The sequence below is a fragment of the Microcaecilia unicolor genome, chromosome 14 (assembly GCF_901765095.1).
Source record: "Microcaecilia unicolor chromosome 14, aMicUni1.1, whole genome shotgun sequence".
Taxonomy (NCBI): domain Eukaryota; kingdom Metazoa; phylum Chordata; class Amphibia; order Gymnophiona; family Siphonopidae; genus Microcaecilia; species Microcaecilia unicolor.
This window is the reverse complement of record NC_044044.1, coordinates 25,780,740-25,798,847: the sequence shown is the minus strand read 5'-3', so window position 1 is coordinate 25,798,847 and position 18,108 is coordinate 25,780,740. Positions and strand designations below refer to the sequence as shown.

Here is an 18,108-nt window from a genome sequence, read left to right as displayed (position 1 = left end):
TTCCAGTTTTAGAATGCATTGTCTCTCCTGTAAGAAGAAAAACCAGATGAGAATTTCAGGATTCTCACACAAAGTCATTCAGATCACAATTTAAGAGACAGGCGTTCAATACTTAACTGGCCAAGGTACACACATAAAATAGCATTATGTTACGCTTTACCTGCTTCTAATCCCACGTGATATTTTATGCACCCTCTTTGCAACAGTTCTGAAATTCTTATTCCATGATTGCCATGATATTCTTATGCACCTTATTTGTAACAAAATTCTGAAATTCTTATTCCACTAATGTGATTATTGTTTAACATATTGTAAGCCACATTGAGCCTGCAAATAGGTGGGAAAATGTGGGATACAAATGCAGCAAATAAATAAATAAAAGCCAGTCCGATCTTTATGTGGTGCTCAATAGCCAATTTAGGGGTCTTTTTCACTAAGGCGTGCCTACAGATTTAGAGCATGTTATTAGCATACACTGAATGCTAATACATCCATTATACCATGATCAAGTATATAATCTCACGTTCAATTGTTGATTTCATCTTGAATTGATCATGAATGTGACTGTCGGGATGCACTGCATAGAACGTCATCTTAAAATGGGTTTCAAAAATAGCAATTTGGACGTTTTTGGCAAACAAAACATCCATCTACCACTTTGTGCCGCTGTTTGGACATTTTTCTCCTTTGAAAATGAGCCCCAGAGTCAATCGAAACGGATTCCAAACTTCAAAGATGACAAATAACAAAAGTCACTACACCATTTGTAAGAAAAAGGGGCATCAATCAACAAGACAAGCATAAGCCCGAGAAAAGAAATTTTATTTATTTATTATCTCATTTGTACCCCACAGTTTCCCAACAGCGTCAGGCTCAATGTGGCTTACAACGCACCACAGAGGCAGACGCCAATGTAATAAGGTAAAGCTAATACAGCAGAAAACCTACACAAGAAAAAGTGGGGAGGATGAGGAAGGGACGGAAGGAGCAGGGAAACCAGGAGAGAGGAGGGAAGGGAAATATGTCCAAAAATTTGTCTCTAGATTGATGTGTGTCCAGCAGAGGAGACACATGTTGAGTCCTTGGGATAAGCTTTTCCAAATAACAAGGTCTTAAGCGATTTCCTGAAAGATAGGTGGTTCAGGCTCTTCCTTCAAGACAGCAAGGAATGAATTAAGGCATGATCACTTCCACCAGTCCTATAGCTGGTATAAATGATTGTGTCTGTGTTTTGCAAGACTGTATGTAAATTTATGGCATTCTGCAATCCATACGTGTATTAGTTTGTACTACCCACGCTCTGTCCGTGGGCAAACCTATAGTGAACGTCATACAAGTATGACACGTCTACTTGTATTTTGTTAAAGGTCACTCATGTGCGTATGTTTAATTAATTAATTCATTCATACATTTATGACACTTGTACCCCGCATTTTCCCAAACATGTTTGGGTTCAGTGCAGCTTACATCCAACAAATTAAAACAATGACAATAAGTAAACTAAACCTAAAATACAAACAGCAATAGGCATAACATCAAGATTCACCAAAAGATTAGCAATTGCCAACAACTGTTGTGATTCACTCAACAAGAATGCTTTCAGTAGTCTATGAAATTTCAAGTAATCCGTAACATATCTTATTGGCTTTGGTAGAGAATTCCATTTCTTAGTAACTCAATAAGAAAAGCTAGCATCATGAATTGACTTGTAACGCAGATTCTTGCAACACGGAAAACGGAGAAGAAGATAATCTCTCGATGATGGACGGGCATTAAGTAAAGGCAATTCCGATGAGCTTTGCATGTAATTAGGAAAAAGTACAAATAAAATCTGAAAAACAAGTACACATAATTTAAAGGTGACCCTTGCATAATTATTAATTTATTTAGATTTTGCTCACACCCTTTTTCAGTAGTAGCTCAAGGTGAGTTACATTCAGGTACTCTGGATATTTCTCTGTCCCAGGAGGGCTCACAATCTAAGTTTGTATCTGAGGCAATGGAGGGTTAAGTGACTTGCCCAAGATCACAAGGAGCAGCAGTGGGATTTGAACTGGCCACCTCTGGATTGTAAGACCGGTGCTCTAACCACTAGGCCACTCCTTCACTATAACAACATTCCATGTAGAATCTCAAATATTATTATTTAATTATTTAGACTTTGCTCACACCTTTTTCAGTAGTAGTTCAAGGTGAGTTACATTCAGGTACACTGGATATTTCTCTGTCCCAGGAGGGCTCACAATCTAGGTTTGTACCTGAGGCAATGGAGGGTTAAGTGACTTGCCCAAGATCGCAAGGAGCAGCAGTGGGATTTGAACTGGCCACAACTGGATTGCAAGACTGGTGCTCTAACCACTAGGTCACTCCTCCACTGGAAGCCACTGCAACTTGGGGCTCCGTTTACTAAACTGTGCTGTAGCCACGCTAGCATTTTTAGTGTGTGTTAAAAAATGAGCTTGCCCTAATACTAAAGACACCCATATGCTGTATTCTGAGCCATGTGTTACCACTTAAATAAGAAAATGACTACAATACCTGTGTCCTTATTCTATGTATCTAAATGCTATCTATGCATGCAGATATTTAACCCATACAATTTATTTACCTACTACTTTCATGAAGCATGCTACTGAGCTTCCTGGAGGAATCTTTTCATTGGGGTTAGCAATGATTCTTATTCATTCCTGGTTCCTTGTGCATCTAAAATCTCATTCAGCCACATGCTTGCTTATCCTTAAACAACCCCTATACGACTTGCAATAAAAATTCTTCTCAACAGAAATCATCAAATCGAAGGATGCAGACTGACTCTCACTGTCAAGCTGTGAGAAATAGTAATCGTGACTTAACAACATTCTCCATAGTGGTGTGCATGTATTAACTTTTGTTTTCTTGATATCTGCATCCTGTTTGAAGAGTGAGTTTGGCTAGTGATAGCTGAGTGTAGCAACCCCAATACCGGCCGTTGATAATGAATGCCCATGGAAATCGTTTATTTGATTTGTAAGTACTGTATCCATAGGGATTGATTCACAGAAGAAGTTATTAATTTTTGTTTTGATTTGCAATAAACGAAGGCGTGGTTCCAGGGTATTCCCGGCAGGCTGAAATAATCTGTGAGAATGAGAAAATGAACTGTATCGTACATAAACAGAACAGAATCCTTACAGACATGTCTGCTCTGGAAAAAGCTGGATCCTTTGTGGTTTCTGATCGTATTAAAAAAAAACAACAACAACTTAGCAGTACTCCAATTGCATCCCTTGTAATCAATGGCCACCTAAATCCCCTTCTCCAATGTGATCACTATTTTCTAATCAGGTTGCAAAAAAGTTGTTACGTGTGTGTGTGTTATTGAAACCAAACTATGATTCGGGCGAGTCACAGGGTGGTTTACCTTGTGTGAAATGAACCACTGCCGAGGCTCTTTCATGACGTCAATGAGTATTAAAGTGTCAATCTGAGATTGGGCTGGCAGAAGAGGAATTCAGTCATTCTACTTATGTCCACTTCTCTGCCTCCGTTCTTTTATTTGAGCTATAATGACATATGCTATCGACAAGGGATGGACTTGTTGGCAATGTCATAGGAAGTGTCAATCCATGTAATTACCACATGAAAATGAACAGAAATAATTTTCACCCTGATTCTATTAAGGCTGCTAAAAATTGTGTGTGGAAATCTAAGTGCATACCCAATTTGAATGCACAATTTAACAGAATGAGCCAAATTAGTGCGAATAATTAGCTTATTAACAAGCAATTATTAGCACTAAAGTAACATTGTAGATGACTACAGAGAAAGACCTGCATGGCCCATCCAGTCTGCCCAACAAGATAAACTCATATGCGCTACTTTATGTGTGTACCTGACCTTGATTTGTATCTGCCATTTTCAGGGCACAGACCCTAGAAGTCTGCCAAGCACTAGCCCCGCCTCCCACCGCTGGCTCTGCCATCCAATCTCCGCTAAGCTCCTGAGGATCCCTTCCTTCTGAACAGGATTCCTTTATGTTTATCCCACGCATGTTTGAATTCCGTTACCGTTTTCATCTCCACCACCTCCCGCGGGAGGGCATTCCAAGCATCTACCACTCTCTCCGTGAAAAAATACTTCCTGACATTTTTCTAGAGACTGCCCCCCCCCCTTCAATCTCATTTCATGTCCTCTCGTTCTACCGCCTTCCCCTCTCCGGAAAAGGTTCGTTTGTGGTTTAATACCTTTCAAACATTTGAACGTTTGTATCATGTCACCCCTGTTTCTCCTTTCCTCCAGGGTATACATGTTCAGGTCAGCAAGTCTCTCCTCCTACATCTTGTAACGCAAATCCCATACCATTCTTAGGGACTTCTGTATAAAGTAAGTACGGAATCTGCACCTAAAATTTATGTGTGGTCCAAAAAAGGAGACACAGAAATGGTAGGTTCATGGGTGTTTCAGGGTGGTTTGGGGGTGTGGTTTAGAGTTACACGTGTAATTGTAGAATAACATTACTCCACATATAAATTTAGGTGCTGGCATTTGCACCATAGTTTCATTGGTGTGAATGAGCACGCCTAAATTTACATGCAACCTCTCTGCTTAAGTGTTAATTCTATCAATCGTGCTGAATTTTAGGTGTGGCTTATAGAGTATCGCTTATGTGGAGGGGGGTGGAGCTAATTTTTTAGACATCATATATAGAATCTAGCCCTTTGTGTTTTGTTATTTGCCGATGATAGTGTGCATGATTTGGAAACAGCGTGCACTATACGGAAAGATGATGCACTATGTCAGAAACAGTGCACACTATTTCTTGATAGTGGAGCCACCCTGCATGCACGGGCCGTGCACGTGCACAAAATCAGAAAAGAGTGTGCCCTCTATTTCCAAACCATACATGCTATCACTTGAAATTGATAAAGTGAATGAAATGTATTTATTTTTATTATTATTTCTTACATTTGTATCCCACATTTTCCCACCTATTTGCAGGCTCAATGTGGCTTACATAGTACCGTATCGGCGTTCGCCAATTCCGGTATGAACAAATACATGTGATGCTGTGGTAGAATAAGGGTCATGTGTGACAGATACATTAGGGGATCTTAGAGAGGAAGAGTTAAGTTATGTCCATTACGAGCTTTGGTTTCGTTGTGTTGCAGATATTCAGGCTTTTATGTTGGGTCGGTGGGGTATGCCTTTTTGAACAGGTTTGTTTCTAGTGATTTCCGGAAATTTAGGTGGTCATACGTTGTTTTTACAACTTTTGGCAGTGCGTTCCATAGTTGTGCACTTAAATAGGAAAAGCTGGATGCATAAGTTGATTTGTATTTGATTCCTTTGCAGCTTGGGTAGTGGAGATTTAGGTATGTTCGAGCTGATCCTATTGTGTTTCTGGTTGGCAGGTCTATGAGGTCAGTAAACAACATGAGAAATTACAGAAAATGAAAATTTTCAAAGGTAAAACTGCTTTTATACAATATCATCAGGGAATATGCAGGTAAACGTATGCACAGTGACATGAACACATATGTATTTGTGTGATTCCCCATTTGGGCGAGTTTAGGGAAGGAGGTTGGACTCATGTTTATACACTGTAGTGGAAACCAAGTAATCAAGGGACACTACCATGAGAGGCTCCTGGCCAGTTAAATCACGTAGAATATAAGAACATAAGTGTTGCCGTACTGGGACACACCGAAGGTCCATCAAGACCAGCATCCCGTTTCCAACAGTGGCCAATCCCGGTCACAAGTACCTGGCAAGATCCCAAAACAGTACAATACATTTTATGCTGCTTATCCTAGAAATAAGCAGTGGATTTTCCCCATGTCTGTCTTAATAATGGCTTATGGACTTTTGTTTTAGGTAGCTATACATACCTTTTTTAAACCCCGGTAAGCTAATTGCTTTTTTCACATTCTCTGGCAACAACTCTCTGTTGAAGGATAGGAAACAGAGAGTGGGGATAAATGGGCAGTATTCACAATGCAGAAGGGTAGTTAGTAGGGTTCCTCAGGGGTCTGTGCTGGGACCGCTGCTTCGTAACATATTTATAAATGATTTAGAGATGGGAGTAACTAGCGAGGTAATTAAATTTGCTGATGAAACAAAGTTATTCAAAGTTGTTAACTCGAGACAGGATTGTGAAAAATTACGGAAGGACCTTACAAGACTGGGCGGCTAAATGGCAGATGACGTTTAATGTGAGCAAGTGCAACGTGATGCATGTGGGAAAAAATAACCCGAATTATAGCTACGTCATGCAAGGTTTCATGTTAGGAGTTGTGGACAAAGAAAGGGATCTGGGTGTCGTCGTCGATAATACACTGAAACCTTCTGCTCAGTGAGCTGCTGCAGCTAGGAAAGCGAATAGAATGTTGGGTATTATTAGGAAAGGAATGGAAAACAGGTGTGAGTATGTTATAATGCCGTTGTATCGCTCCATGGTGCGACCGCACCTTGAGTATTGTGTTCAATTCTGGTTGCCACATCTCAAGAAAGATATAGTAGAATTGGAAAAGGTGCAGCAAAGGGCGACTAAAATGATAGAGACGGCTGAGGGGAGACATGATAGAGGTATATAAAATAATGAGTGGAGTGGAACAGGTGGATGTGAAGCGTCTGTTCACGCTTTCCAAAAATACTAGGACTAGGGGGCATGCGATGAAACTACAGTGTAGTAAATTTAAAACAAATCGGAGAAAATTTTTCTTCACCCAACGTGTAATTAAACTCTGGAATTCGTTGCCGGAGAAAGTGGTGAAGGCGGTTAGCTTAGCAGAGTTTAAAAAGGGGTTGGACGGTTTCCTAAAGGACAAGTCCATAAACCGCTACTAAACGGACTTGGAAAAATCCAAAATTCCAGGAATAACATGTATAGAATGTTTGTACGTTTGGGAAGCTTGCCAAGTGCCCTTGGCCTGGATTAGCCGCTGTCGTGGACAGGATGCTGGGCTCGATGGTCCCTTGGTCTTTTCCCAGTATGGCATTACTTATGTACTTATGTATCTGGTCGGTAATAAAAGGAGCTCATTGTGAACACTATCCACCCTAAAAGGTTGTTTTGAGGCTGTACATGAGGAATTGTGATACTGAATAAATAAGTTTGTTTTTGTTCCTAGTCATGCATCAAGAAAGCCAGATAATCATGTTAGTGGAACATAACCACGGAGGCATGGTATGGTTTGTGCAGCGCTGCGTATGCCTTGTAGCGCTATAGAAATGCTAAATAGTAGTAGTAGTATGGTTGCATTTTCAGCATACTAGAGTCTAGCTAAGGAACAGGTTATTTTGAGTTGTTCTTCACAGGACCAAACTTGCTTTCCTTGTGCCATGCCATCCTGCTGGATAGGCAGTGTCTTAAAAGGTGGAAGATAAGGGATTATTTTTTTTTTACATTTATATCTCACATTATCCCAAAAGAACTGAGGTTACCACCCTTAGGATTCACCTACAGCAAAGGTCCTTAATATGTAATACTTGGTAGCAGTCATGAAACGGTGATGAAATATTTACAAAGCAAGCAGCCTGAGCCAATAGAGTTATTTTCCACTGAACATAATTAACTTCGTGTGAACTTGGAAGCTAATATTGTGCTCAACTGGACAATGTTGGTACATTTAGACTGACTGTGCTTTTGAGGAAAAAAAACGATGTTAAATGCTCCCAGGTTTCAACCTAATTAATGTAGCATAGAAAATCCAGTGATACAAAAATAATTATCCAGTACAGAGAAAACAACCAGAACAGGGTACTTTTTATTTCTCTCTGGAATTTTTTTGTATACATTTCTGCACCTGTCGTAATGAAAGCAAGAGTTCTTCATTTAGGAGGGACTTTTCTACTTAAATTTCTATGTAGATGTCATATATCTTTGGACTCTATTAATTTATTACCAGTAAAGAGTGGCATAGTATTTATCCTGGATCATAAGCGCTATTAATCAGTTGTGCCAACTCAAATTCCTTCCATCCTATTGATAAATATTGTACTGATCTAGAAGTGGGAATGACGAGTGAGGTAATTAAATTTGCAGATGACGCAAAACAATTCAAATCTGTTAAAATGCCACACGGGGGGGGGGGGGCGCCAACTGATAGTCTGCAGGGCGGCACCAGAGACCCTAGGTACGGCCCTGTTATGGTGTATCTAGGAAGATCAGAACGGGGGTCTTTTACTAAAGGTTAGCTCGAGTTATCTGCAGGAGGGCCCATCTCTGATAGGCGATGGTTGGGTTTTGTACCATTTCCTTTAATTTGGGATTCTCTTTGAAGTTTACTTTGTATTCGTTTGGTTCCTGGAACTGAGGAGTAGGAAACATATCTTTCAGTAATTCACTCTCCCTAAACAGCAGTTGAATGTCTTTCATAATTTCCCTTAGGTTTTCTAGTTCTGGATTATGTGCTACTAAAATTTCTACGTGCTACAGTTTTTCTTTCCTTGTGTTGGAGCAGATTTTGTCTTGGTTTTTGAGCAATGAAGCTTTCTTGGAGATTATTCTGGGGAGATAGCTCTATTGTTTGTAGAGTTCAGTCAAAATTTTGAAGGGATCAATATTTAAAGAGATTTAAAGAGGCAGGAGAGGTTCCTGGCCAGTCAAATCACCTGTGTATGGCTATTTGTGCATTTTCAATAGGACTTTGCCAAATAATGCTGCTGAATATCCTTGTTAACCAACTAAGCTATATTGTGGGCAGTCAAGTTAAGGGTGGGGAGTAAGCTCTTATTTTATTTATTTTAGTTAACATTTGTACCCCACACTTTCCCACTCATGGCAGGCTCAATGCGGCTTACATATTATATACAGGTACTTATTTGTACCTGGGGCAATGGAGGGTTAAGTGACTTGCCCAGAGTCACAAAGAGCTGCCTGTGCCTGAAGTGGGAATCAAACTCAGTTGCCCAGTTCCCCAGGACCAGAGTCCACCACCCTAACCACTAGGCCACTCCTCCAATTTTAAACAATTACAGTTTAAAATCTTATGTTCCACTACCCCCTAAAATAGTTTGGTAAATTACAATATAAGACAACTAGAGCAAATGGGAGTTTTACTTTTCTTAAGTAATCCTCAATAGAAATAAAGTAAACTAAAAGAAGTGGCCTAAGATGGCTACTACATCTCTCTACTTTTTTTTAGGGAATGCAACTGGGAAATCAGAACTTCAAACCCCTGTATATAATGGAGTAAACCTAAGTGGCTCAATCTGGTCAGAGAAATCGCAGATCCAGGATGGCTTCTAGGAGTATTTCTCTTGCCATCTTTTAGGCTAATCAAAGGTCAGTTTCCCTAGCTCATTTTTAAAGCTAATTTAACAGGAGAGTTGATTTCTGGCTCCCAGAACAAGGAGATTATGAATCCCTGAAGGTCTTTAAAAGCCCCCAAATGCCTGGATTTAAGCCACCCTGGTAAATGCAACTAAGTAACCTCTGTAGCAACTTTGCTCAGTTTCTGCAACAAAGAAACTCCCGCGCGCCACCCAACAGACCCAGCCCCACCCACAGAGCGAGACAAAGGTGCGCATGCTCCGAGCATCCCCGCGCCGGAACTGGCGTGAGCGGGACAGGAAGTACTACGCGTGCCCAGAGAGAGAGAGAGAGAAAGAACGCCCGTGACGTGCAACGGGAAGAAACGCGCATGCTCGGAAGCGGTTCCTAACCAACGCCCTCTCCCCCCCCCCCCCCCCTGTCTGGCTTCAGTGCGCGCACTCCGAAAGCGTCTACTTGCGAGCAGAAGTACTGCGCATGCTTTGAGATAGTCCCACCCACTCCCCTGCGCAGCGCGCGCCAAAAAAGTGTGCAGGAAGTTGCCTGAGTCTATCTGCCTAACAGTTATTCATGATTTGAAGTCCCTCGCCAGACCTTTTCTAAATGCAGCTGCAACACTATTCAGGAGCAGTTCCCATAGCTTATACAGAAAACATGCTTAATAAAATGTGGTTTAAGCCTGCCATTTTAATTGGAAATGCCCAGGGTGGCTGAATGTAAATCACCTTCAGCTAGTACTGAAAAAGGTGAAGCAAAGAGCTCAATAAATAAAATTTCAGTGAATGCCATGTAGGTTTAGTACAAAAGTAATGCCACACTGGGAAAAGACCAAGGGTCCATCGAGCCCAGCACAGCCAATCCAGGCCAAGGGCACCTGGCGAGCTTCCCAAACATACAAACATTCTATACATGTTATTCCTGGAATTGTGGATTTTTCCCCAAGTCCATTTAGTAGCGGTTTATGGACTTGTCCTTTAGGAAACCGTCTAACCCCTTTTTAAACCCTGCCAAGCTAACCGCCTTCACCACGTTCTCCGGCAATGAATTCCAGAGTTTAATTATGTGTTGGGTGAAGAAACTTTTTCTCCGATTTGTTTTAAAATGACTGCACTGTAGTTTCATCGCATGCCCCCTAGTCCTAGTATTTTTGGAAAGCGTGAACAGACGCTTCACATCCACCTGTTCCACTCCACTCATTATTTTATATACCTTTATCATGTCTCCCCTCAGCCGTCTCTTCTCCAAGCTAAAAAACCCTAGCCTCCTTAGTATTTCTTCATAGGGAAGTCGTCCCATCCCCTTTATAATTTTCGTCGCCCTTCTCTGCACCTTTTCTAATTCCACTATATCTTTTTTGAGATGCAGCGACCAGAATTGAACACAATATTCAAGGTGCGGTCACAGCATGGAGCGATACAAAGGCATTATAACATCCTCATTTTTGTTTTCCATTCCTTTCCATTGCTTTCTTAGCCACAGCAGCACAGTGAGCAGAAGGTTTCAACGTATCATCAACGACGACACCTAGCTCCCTTTCTTGGTCCGTGACTCCTAACGTGGAACCTTGCATGACGTAGCTATAATTCGGGTTCCTCTTTCCCACATGCATCACTTTGCACTTGCTCACATTAAACGTCATCTGCCATTTAGACTCCCAGTCTCATAAGGTCCTCTTGTAATTTTTCACAATCCTCCTGCGATTTAACGACTTTGAACAACTTTGTGTCATCAGCAAATTTAATTACCTCACTAGTTACTCCCATCTCTAGGTCATTTATAAATATGTTAAAAAGCAGCGGTCTGAGCACAGACCCCCGGGGAACCCCACTAACTACCATTCTCCATTGAGAATACTGACCATTTAACCCTACTCTCTGTTTTCTATCTTTTAACCAGTTTTTAATCCACAATAGAACACTACCTCCTATCCCATGACTCTCCAATTTTGTCTGGAGTCTTTCATGAGGTACTTTGTCAAACGCCTTCTGAAAATCCAGACACACAATATCAACAGGCTCCCCTTTATCCACATATTTGTTCACCTCTTCAAAGAAATGTAGTAGATTGGTGAGGCAAGATTTCCCTTCACTAAATCCATGTTGGCTTTGTCTCATTTATCCATGCTTTTGAATATGCTCTGTAATTTTGTTATTAATAATAGTCTCTACCATTTTGCCCGGCACCGACATCAGACTCACCGGTCTATAATTTCCCGGATCTCCTCTGGAACCTTTTTTAAAAATCGGCATTACATTGGCCACCCTCCAATCTTCTGGCACCACACTCGATTTTAAGGATAAATTACATATTTCTGAATAGCTCCACATGCTCATTTTTCAGTTCTGTCGGTACTCTGGGATGAATACCATCCAGTCCAGGAGATTTGCTACTCTTCAGTTTGTAGAACTGCCCCATTATATCCTCCAGATTTACAGAAAATCCGAATCATCAGCTTCGAATACCATACGCATTCAATACGCACTCAACTGTGGGTGCGAGGACATACACCAACTGAAATCAGGAGTAAATCCCAACGCGTGAGTTGGTTCACAGACCCTCATGATTCTAGAACACTGCAGCCCAATGTCCCTCCCATCATTTTGCCCCTTTTGCAGATCCACACAGAAATACTTAGTTGCTATTCTATATACAGACACGTAAATGTGTTTTCGTGTGGATCTGCTGTTTCGGCCCTTGCATCTATTAGAACACTTTTTCATGAGAAGAATTTGGCGTGGAAATACCTCATAATGTTAGACACCATATATAGAATCCAGGAGATAATGTCCAGTGTTCTATAACTTATGTGCATCACTGGGAGCCCTGCTCATGCTACACCCGTGTGCATACCTCTTTCCATTTATACACTCTGTACATTAGGTGTCCCTTACACAATAGCGGACAAAAAAAAAACACTGAATGCTGCCAGCTGAATATTTTCCCCTAGGTTTCTTAGAGAGTGGGTCTTTTAGAAAGGCGCGGTAGCATTTTTCACGCGCACTGATTAGCACATGCTAAATACTAGAGACGCTCATAGGAATAATGGGCGTCCTCCCTGCCCCCCATTTTGATAGCATGGGTGACTGAACCTCTTCCAAAGATGCAGCTGACTGAGTCATTAAAGGATAACCATTCCCTTACTATAGTAAGCTCCAGCACAGCTTACATCCACAACAGGCAGAATGCTGGTACTACAGTGCTAACTCCCCCCCCCCCCCCACACCCCAACCTGGTGTCTGAGGTGGGTGCCCATCTACACCTTCCGGCAGCCCTACATATGTATATGTAGACTGCATAAAATATGCAGATTTGTATGAAACTCCACTGGCACGTTTTTTACCGAAATTTTATGCTTTGTGTTCCATTCGCAGAATTTGACATTGATACTATCACACAATTAAAACAGAGGAAGCAAGCAGTGAATGCCCTTGTGGTCAATTAAAGATGCTCATCAGGTCGAGCTACTAGGGACACTAATTATGACCAACTGGGAGAGCAAAGCTCAAACATTAAGCACGGAGAAAGAGTTTACATGGAGTCTTTCTTCAGAAAACACAACTAAGACTCTTTTCCTCTGAGTGTAGCTGGGCCTAGAACAATGAAAACAACACCGTGTAAATGTAAGTAATAAAAAGTATCGATGCGTGATGGTCTGTTTCTAATACTTCTTGAGCTCAAATTCAGAATCAGTTATTCAGTTGGTGGTGGCAATATCCACATAACTTCATTTTTTAAAAATGCACCCTAATTTTTTAGCTAGCTGGCTTTTCAAATGGCCAAAATTATTATTATTTATTTTTCGGGCCCAACTAGGAGTGTTCTAAGGCTGGCCAAAAACGTATCCCTTAAATTAGTTATATTCAGTTATGGGATAGATGGCATCCATTTAAGTGGCATTTTAAAAATAGCAAATATAGGGGTCCTTTTACTAAGCCATAGTAGCGTTCTTAACTCATGGTAGAAATCAGTTGGTGGTAAACGCTAAGACACTCAAAGTAACATAGAGGCATATTTTCAAAGCACTTTGGGAGGCTAAGTTCCATAGGTTTCTATGGAACTTTGGGAGGCTAAGAGGCATATTTTCAAAGCACTTAGCCTTCCAAAGTTCCATAGAAACCTATGGAACTTTGGAAGGCTAAGTGCTTTGAAAATATGCCTCTAAGTGCTTTGAAAATGAGCCTGATGGTAACATAGTAGATGACGGCAGAAAAAGACCTGCACGGTCCATCCAGTCTGCCCAACAAGATAAACTCATATGTGTATACCTTACCTCGATTTGTACCTGCCTTTTTCAGGGCACAGACCGTACAAGTCTGCCCAGCAGTATTTCCCGCCTCCCAAGCACCAGTCCCGCCTCCCATCTCCGGCTCTGGCAGACCGTATAAGTCTGCCCTCCACTATCCTCGCCTCCCAACCACCAACCTCTCTTCCCCCACCTGCTCCGCCACCCAATTTTGGCTAAGGAATATAATGGACATCTCTGTGTTTATCACTAGCTGATTCCTACCATGTCTTAGTAAAAGACCCCAATAAATTCAAATGGATATCTTTCTCCAATAAATGAACAGCACTGATGGATAGTTGCATAGAGTTAAATGGATTTAAGGTTATCGGGCGGATGTTGATAGTATTTTATAAGACTAAATTAATGTGTGACAAGCTTTCAAAAGTTAGTTTCTTTATCAGATCTGTGAATAAACAGCACAGTTACACTGAATTTAAAACGTACAGAATAAACAATGTCTTACTCTTCTTATATAAGCCATTGCAGGTCAGAAAAAGAGGAGGTGTAAGTAACATAGTAGATGACAGCAGAAAAAGACCTGCATGGTCCATCCAGTCTGCCCAACAAGATAAACTCAAATGTGCTACTTTTTATGTTTATCTTACCTTGATTTGTACCTGTCTTTTTCAGGGCACAGACCGTATAAGTCTGCCCAGCACTATCCCCGCCCCCCAACCACCAGCCCCACCTCCCACCACCGGCTCCGGCACAGACCGTATAAGTCTGCCCAGCACTATCCTCACCTCCCAACCACCAGCCCCGCCTCCGCCACCCAATCTCGGCTAAGCTCCTGAGGATCCATTCCTTCTGAACAGGATTCCTTTATGTTTATCCCACGCATGTTTGAATTCCGTTACCGTTTTCATCTCCTCCATTTAGCCCAGTACCCGTCTTCCCAGCAGACATAGATGAGGCAGTAACATTATTAACTGTATCTGATATCATGAAATGACAATGTTAACAAATCTATGTAAGCCACATTGAGCCTGCAAATAGGTGGGGGAATGTGGGATACAAATGCAATATATAAATAAATAAAAATAAATACATTTTCCAGCTGAAAGTCCGCACATAAGATAATGGGGGAGAATCTCTGGGGGTCTTTTTACTAGGACGTGGTAGCGTTTTTAGATCGCAGTAGAAAACAGCTGGCGCTAAAAGCCAAAATACCCATTATATTCCTATGGGTGTCTTGGCGTTTACCACCAACTGATTTCTACCATGAGCTATCAATAGAAATCAAACAAAATAAAACATGAAAAAGAAAATAAGATGATACCTTTTTTATTGGACATAACTTAATACACTTCTTGATTAGCTTTCGAAGGTTGCCCTTCTTCGTCACCCTCCCACTCTGTCAGACTGTCATAGTAATGCTTGAATGTTTTCACTTATATACACTGTCAGCTAGCACATTTGCTTATTTCCGATCTGACGAAGAAGGGCAACCTTCGAAAGCTAATCAAGAAATGTATTGTTATGTCCAATAAAAAAGGTATCATCTTATTTTCTTTTCCATGTTTTATTTTGTTTGATTTCTATTGATAACCTTAAGAGTGGACTAACACGGCTACCACACTCCTCTATTTACCATGAGCTAAAAATGATACTGTGGCTTAGACCCCCTCTGTGTCTCTACTGAAAATTTCTGTGTTAGTTTCTAACTTCAGAAGTTCTCCATTCCTATATAGTTCTCACATTTCCTTAGGTATCTTGAGTCATTACAGGATCGATCTTCCTTTGAGAAATGTTCATGGACTGTGCTGTCATTCTGTTTTTCTCTGTGATATTTTATGGTGTATCTAGGAAGATCAGAACGGGGGTCTTTTACTAAAGGGTAGCTCGAGTTATCTGCAGGAGGGCCCATCTCTGATAGGCGATGGTTGGGTTTTGTACCATTTCCTTTAATTTGGGATTCTCTTTGAAGTTTACTTTGTATTCGTTTGGTTCCTGGAACTGAGGAGTAGGGAGCATATCTTTCAGTAATTCACTCTCCCTAAACAGCAGTTGAATGTCTTTCATAATTTCCCTTAGGTTTTCTAGTTCTGGATTGTGTGCTACTAAAATTGCTACGTCCTACAATTTTTCTTTCCTTGTATTGTAGTAGAAGCTTGGTTTTTCATCAATGAAGTTTTCTTGAAGATTATTTTGGGGAGATAGCTCTATTGTTTGTAGAGTTCACTCAAAATTTTGAAGAGGTCAATATTTAACTGGCTCCTGGCCAGTCAAATCACCTGTGTATGGTTATTTGTGCTTATTCAATAGCACTTAAGCAGTTAATGTTCCTGAATATCCTTGCTAACCACCTAAGCTATATTATGGGCGGTCAAGTTAGGGGTGGGGGGTGGGAAGTAAGCTCTTATTACAATCTAAAATCTTATGTTCCACTACCCCCCAAAATAGTTTGGTGCATTACATTATAAAACAACTAGATAATCTCTTGTGAATTACAAAGCAAATTAAATATAATTAAGAACTATTCCAACATCAGAATAAAATGTTTGAAAGAGAAACACTTTCAATAATTTCCTAAACTTTAAATAACGATTCTCAGATCAGACATGCAAAGAGAGTGAATTCCAGCAGTGTGGAGCTTGACAAGCAAAAGTAGCAGAATGAATGCTTTTGTGTTGCTCCATCGTGCAAACGCATCTTAAATACTTTGTGCAACTCTGGACATTGCATCTCACCAAAGATGCAGAGGGGCATTTTTGACATGACGTCTAAATCCGATTTTGGACATCTTAGTTCTATTTTCATGAGAACACAAATGTAACAGATCTTTTGATAAGATATCTATCTTCTTCGTCTTTTCAGATTAAGCAGCAAAGAGACATGGGAAGAGGTAACCATACTGCTGTGATTGAGTTCCATCTCATTGGATTCCCCACCGATGATAGGATGGGTATCTTCCTTTTACTATTATTCTCAGCTATCTACATCTTAACCATTAGTGGTAATGTTGCCATCATTGCTATAATTAGAGTGGACCCCCGCTTACACACCCCTATGTACTTCTTCCTGGGTAACTTCTCCTTCATGGAGATCTGGTACACCTCCGTCACTATCCCTAAAATGCTGAGAGATTTCCTGGTAGCGGAGAAAACAATTTCCATCAATGGATGTATTACCCAGTGCTATTTCTTCTTTATGTTGGGTGCCATAGAGAACTACTTGTTGGCGGTCATGGCCTATGATCGATACCTAGCTATATGTAACCCTCTGCGCTATGCAACCATTATGATCCCTCAACTTTGTTACTTGCTTGCTTTTGGGTCCTGGATTGTTAGCTTCCTAGGCTCCTTGTTTCCCATCTTTTCCTTGAGTAGACTTTCCTTCTGTGGCCCAAATCAAATAAACCACTTTTTTTGTGATGTTGTCCCTTTGTTGAGTCTCTCTTGCACAGACACATCTTTGTTGAAGATATACTTTTTCAGCATGTTATGGATGATCGTCTTCAGCTGTCTTCTTTTCACAATAGTTTCCTATGCCAATATACTCTTCACCATATTGAGAATCCCTTCTGAATCTGGTCAGCAAAAGGCCTTCTCTACCTGTGGTTCCCATCTGACAGTGGTCATTATATATTATGGATCAGTTATCTTTATGTATGTGAGGCCTCCTGGAAAACATACCTTTCAGTCTGACAAGGTAGTGTCCATTTTCTATGCTGTGGTAACTCCTCTACTAAACCCCATCATTTATAGCCTCAGAAACAAAGAGGTGAAACAGTCTTTAATAAAAACCTTGGGCAGAAGAACAATAGCTATGAACTAGAATTCATGAGATATTTCTTGTGAAAATACAATGGATTTTGGAGACAGATTTCTCAGCAGGACAGATTTGGGACTAATACATTTTTTGAACTGAATTGTACAGATTTTAAAAAATGTTAGGGAATGGATGTCTACCTTACTTGTTGTGACACCTCCTCTGGAGTTTTCCCTGGATTTGGAAGGGGGGAGGGAGTTTACCTGACAGATGCCCCCACCAGGGCTCGCTCTATTGTTCCCCCCTTTATATATCTCTGTGCTCTGATGTCATCACCCAGAGAGTATTAAAGGGTAGATTCCCCTTCTGTTCCCCCAAGGAACTACTATACAACCTCAGTGAATTCAATTTTCTTAAATTTCTCATAGCTATTCCTCATTAATAAGCTCTGTCCAATCTGACAGCCTCTCAGAGCTCCCACAAAATCTCTCACACCTCTGTCACATGTGATCTCCTCTCAAAATCCTTCATCCCTCTGTAATCTGCTCACTCTGACAGACATCACACAACTCCCTCTCTGTCTCTGAGCCAAGAAAACACCCACTGCAGGGTTGCCAGATTAACCAGTTGAAAACCCGCCCAAAATTTCACACCCCGCCCCCGCCGTCATCAACCCCGCCCCCGCCGTCATCAGCTCCACCCCCGCCATCAACCCCACCCCCACCGTCATCAGCTCCACCCCTGTCATCATCAACCTCGCCCCCATCATCATCAACCCTGCCTCCGCGTCATCAACCCCGCCCCCAACGTCAACCATGCCGCTGCGGGGCGAAAACCCCCAGCCGGCCAAGAAAAAAAA

General features: G+C 41.2%; 1 protein-coding gene across 1 annotated transcript; it reads left to right on the top strand.

The window, feature by feature from the left end:
• The first annotated feature begins 16,373 nt into the window (after nucleotides 1-16,373).
• On the top strand, nucleotides 16,374-17,315 carry LOC115457185 (olfactory receptor 6F1-like). The gene has a single exon (XM_030186610.1). It carries the CDS (start codon nucleotides 16,374-16,376, stop codon nucleotides 17,313-17,315), a length of 942 nt encoding a protein of 313 aa, XP_030042470.1.
• Nucleotides 17,316-18,108: the final 793 nt, after the last annotated feature.

Excerpts from the sequence above, each read along its gene's own strand:
- LOC115457185 (XM_030186610.1), top strand. The coding sequence starts at position 16,374 with ATGGGAAGAGGTAACCATACTGCTGTGATTGAGTTCCATCTCATTGGA.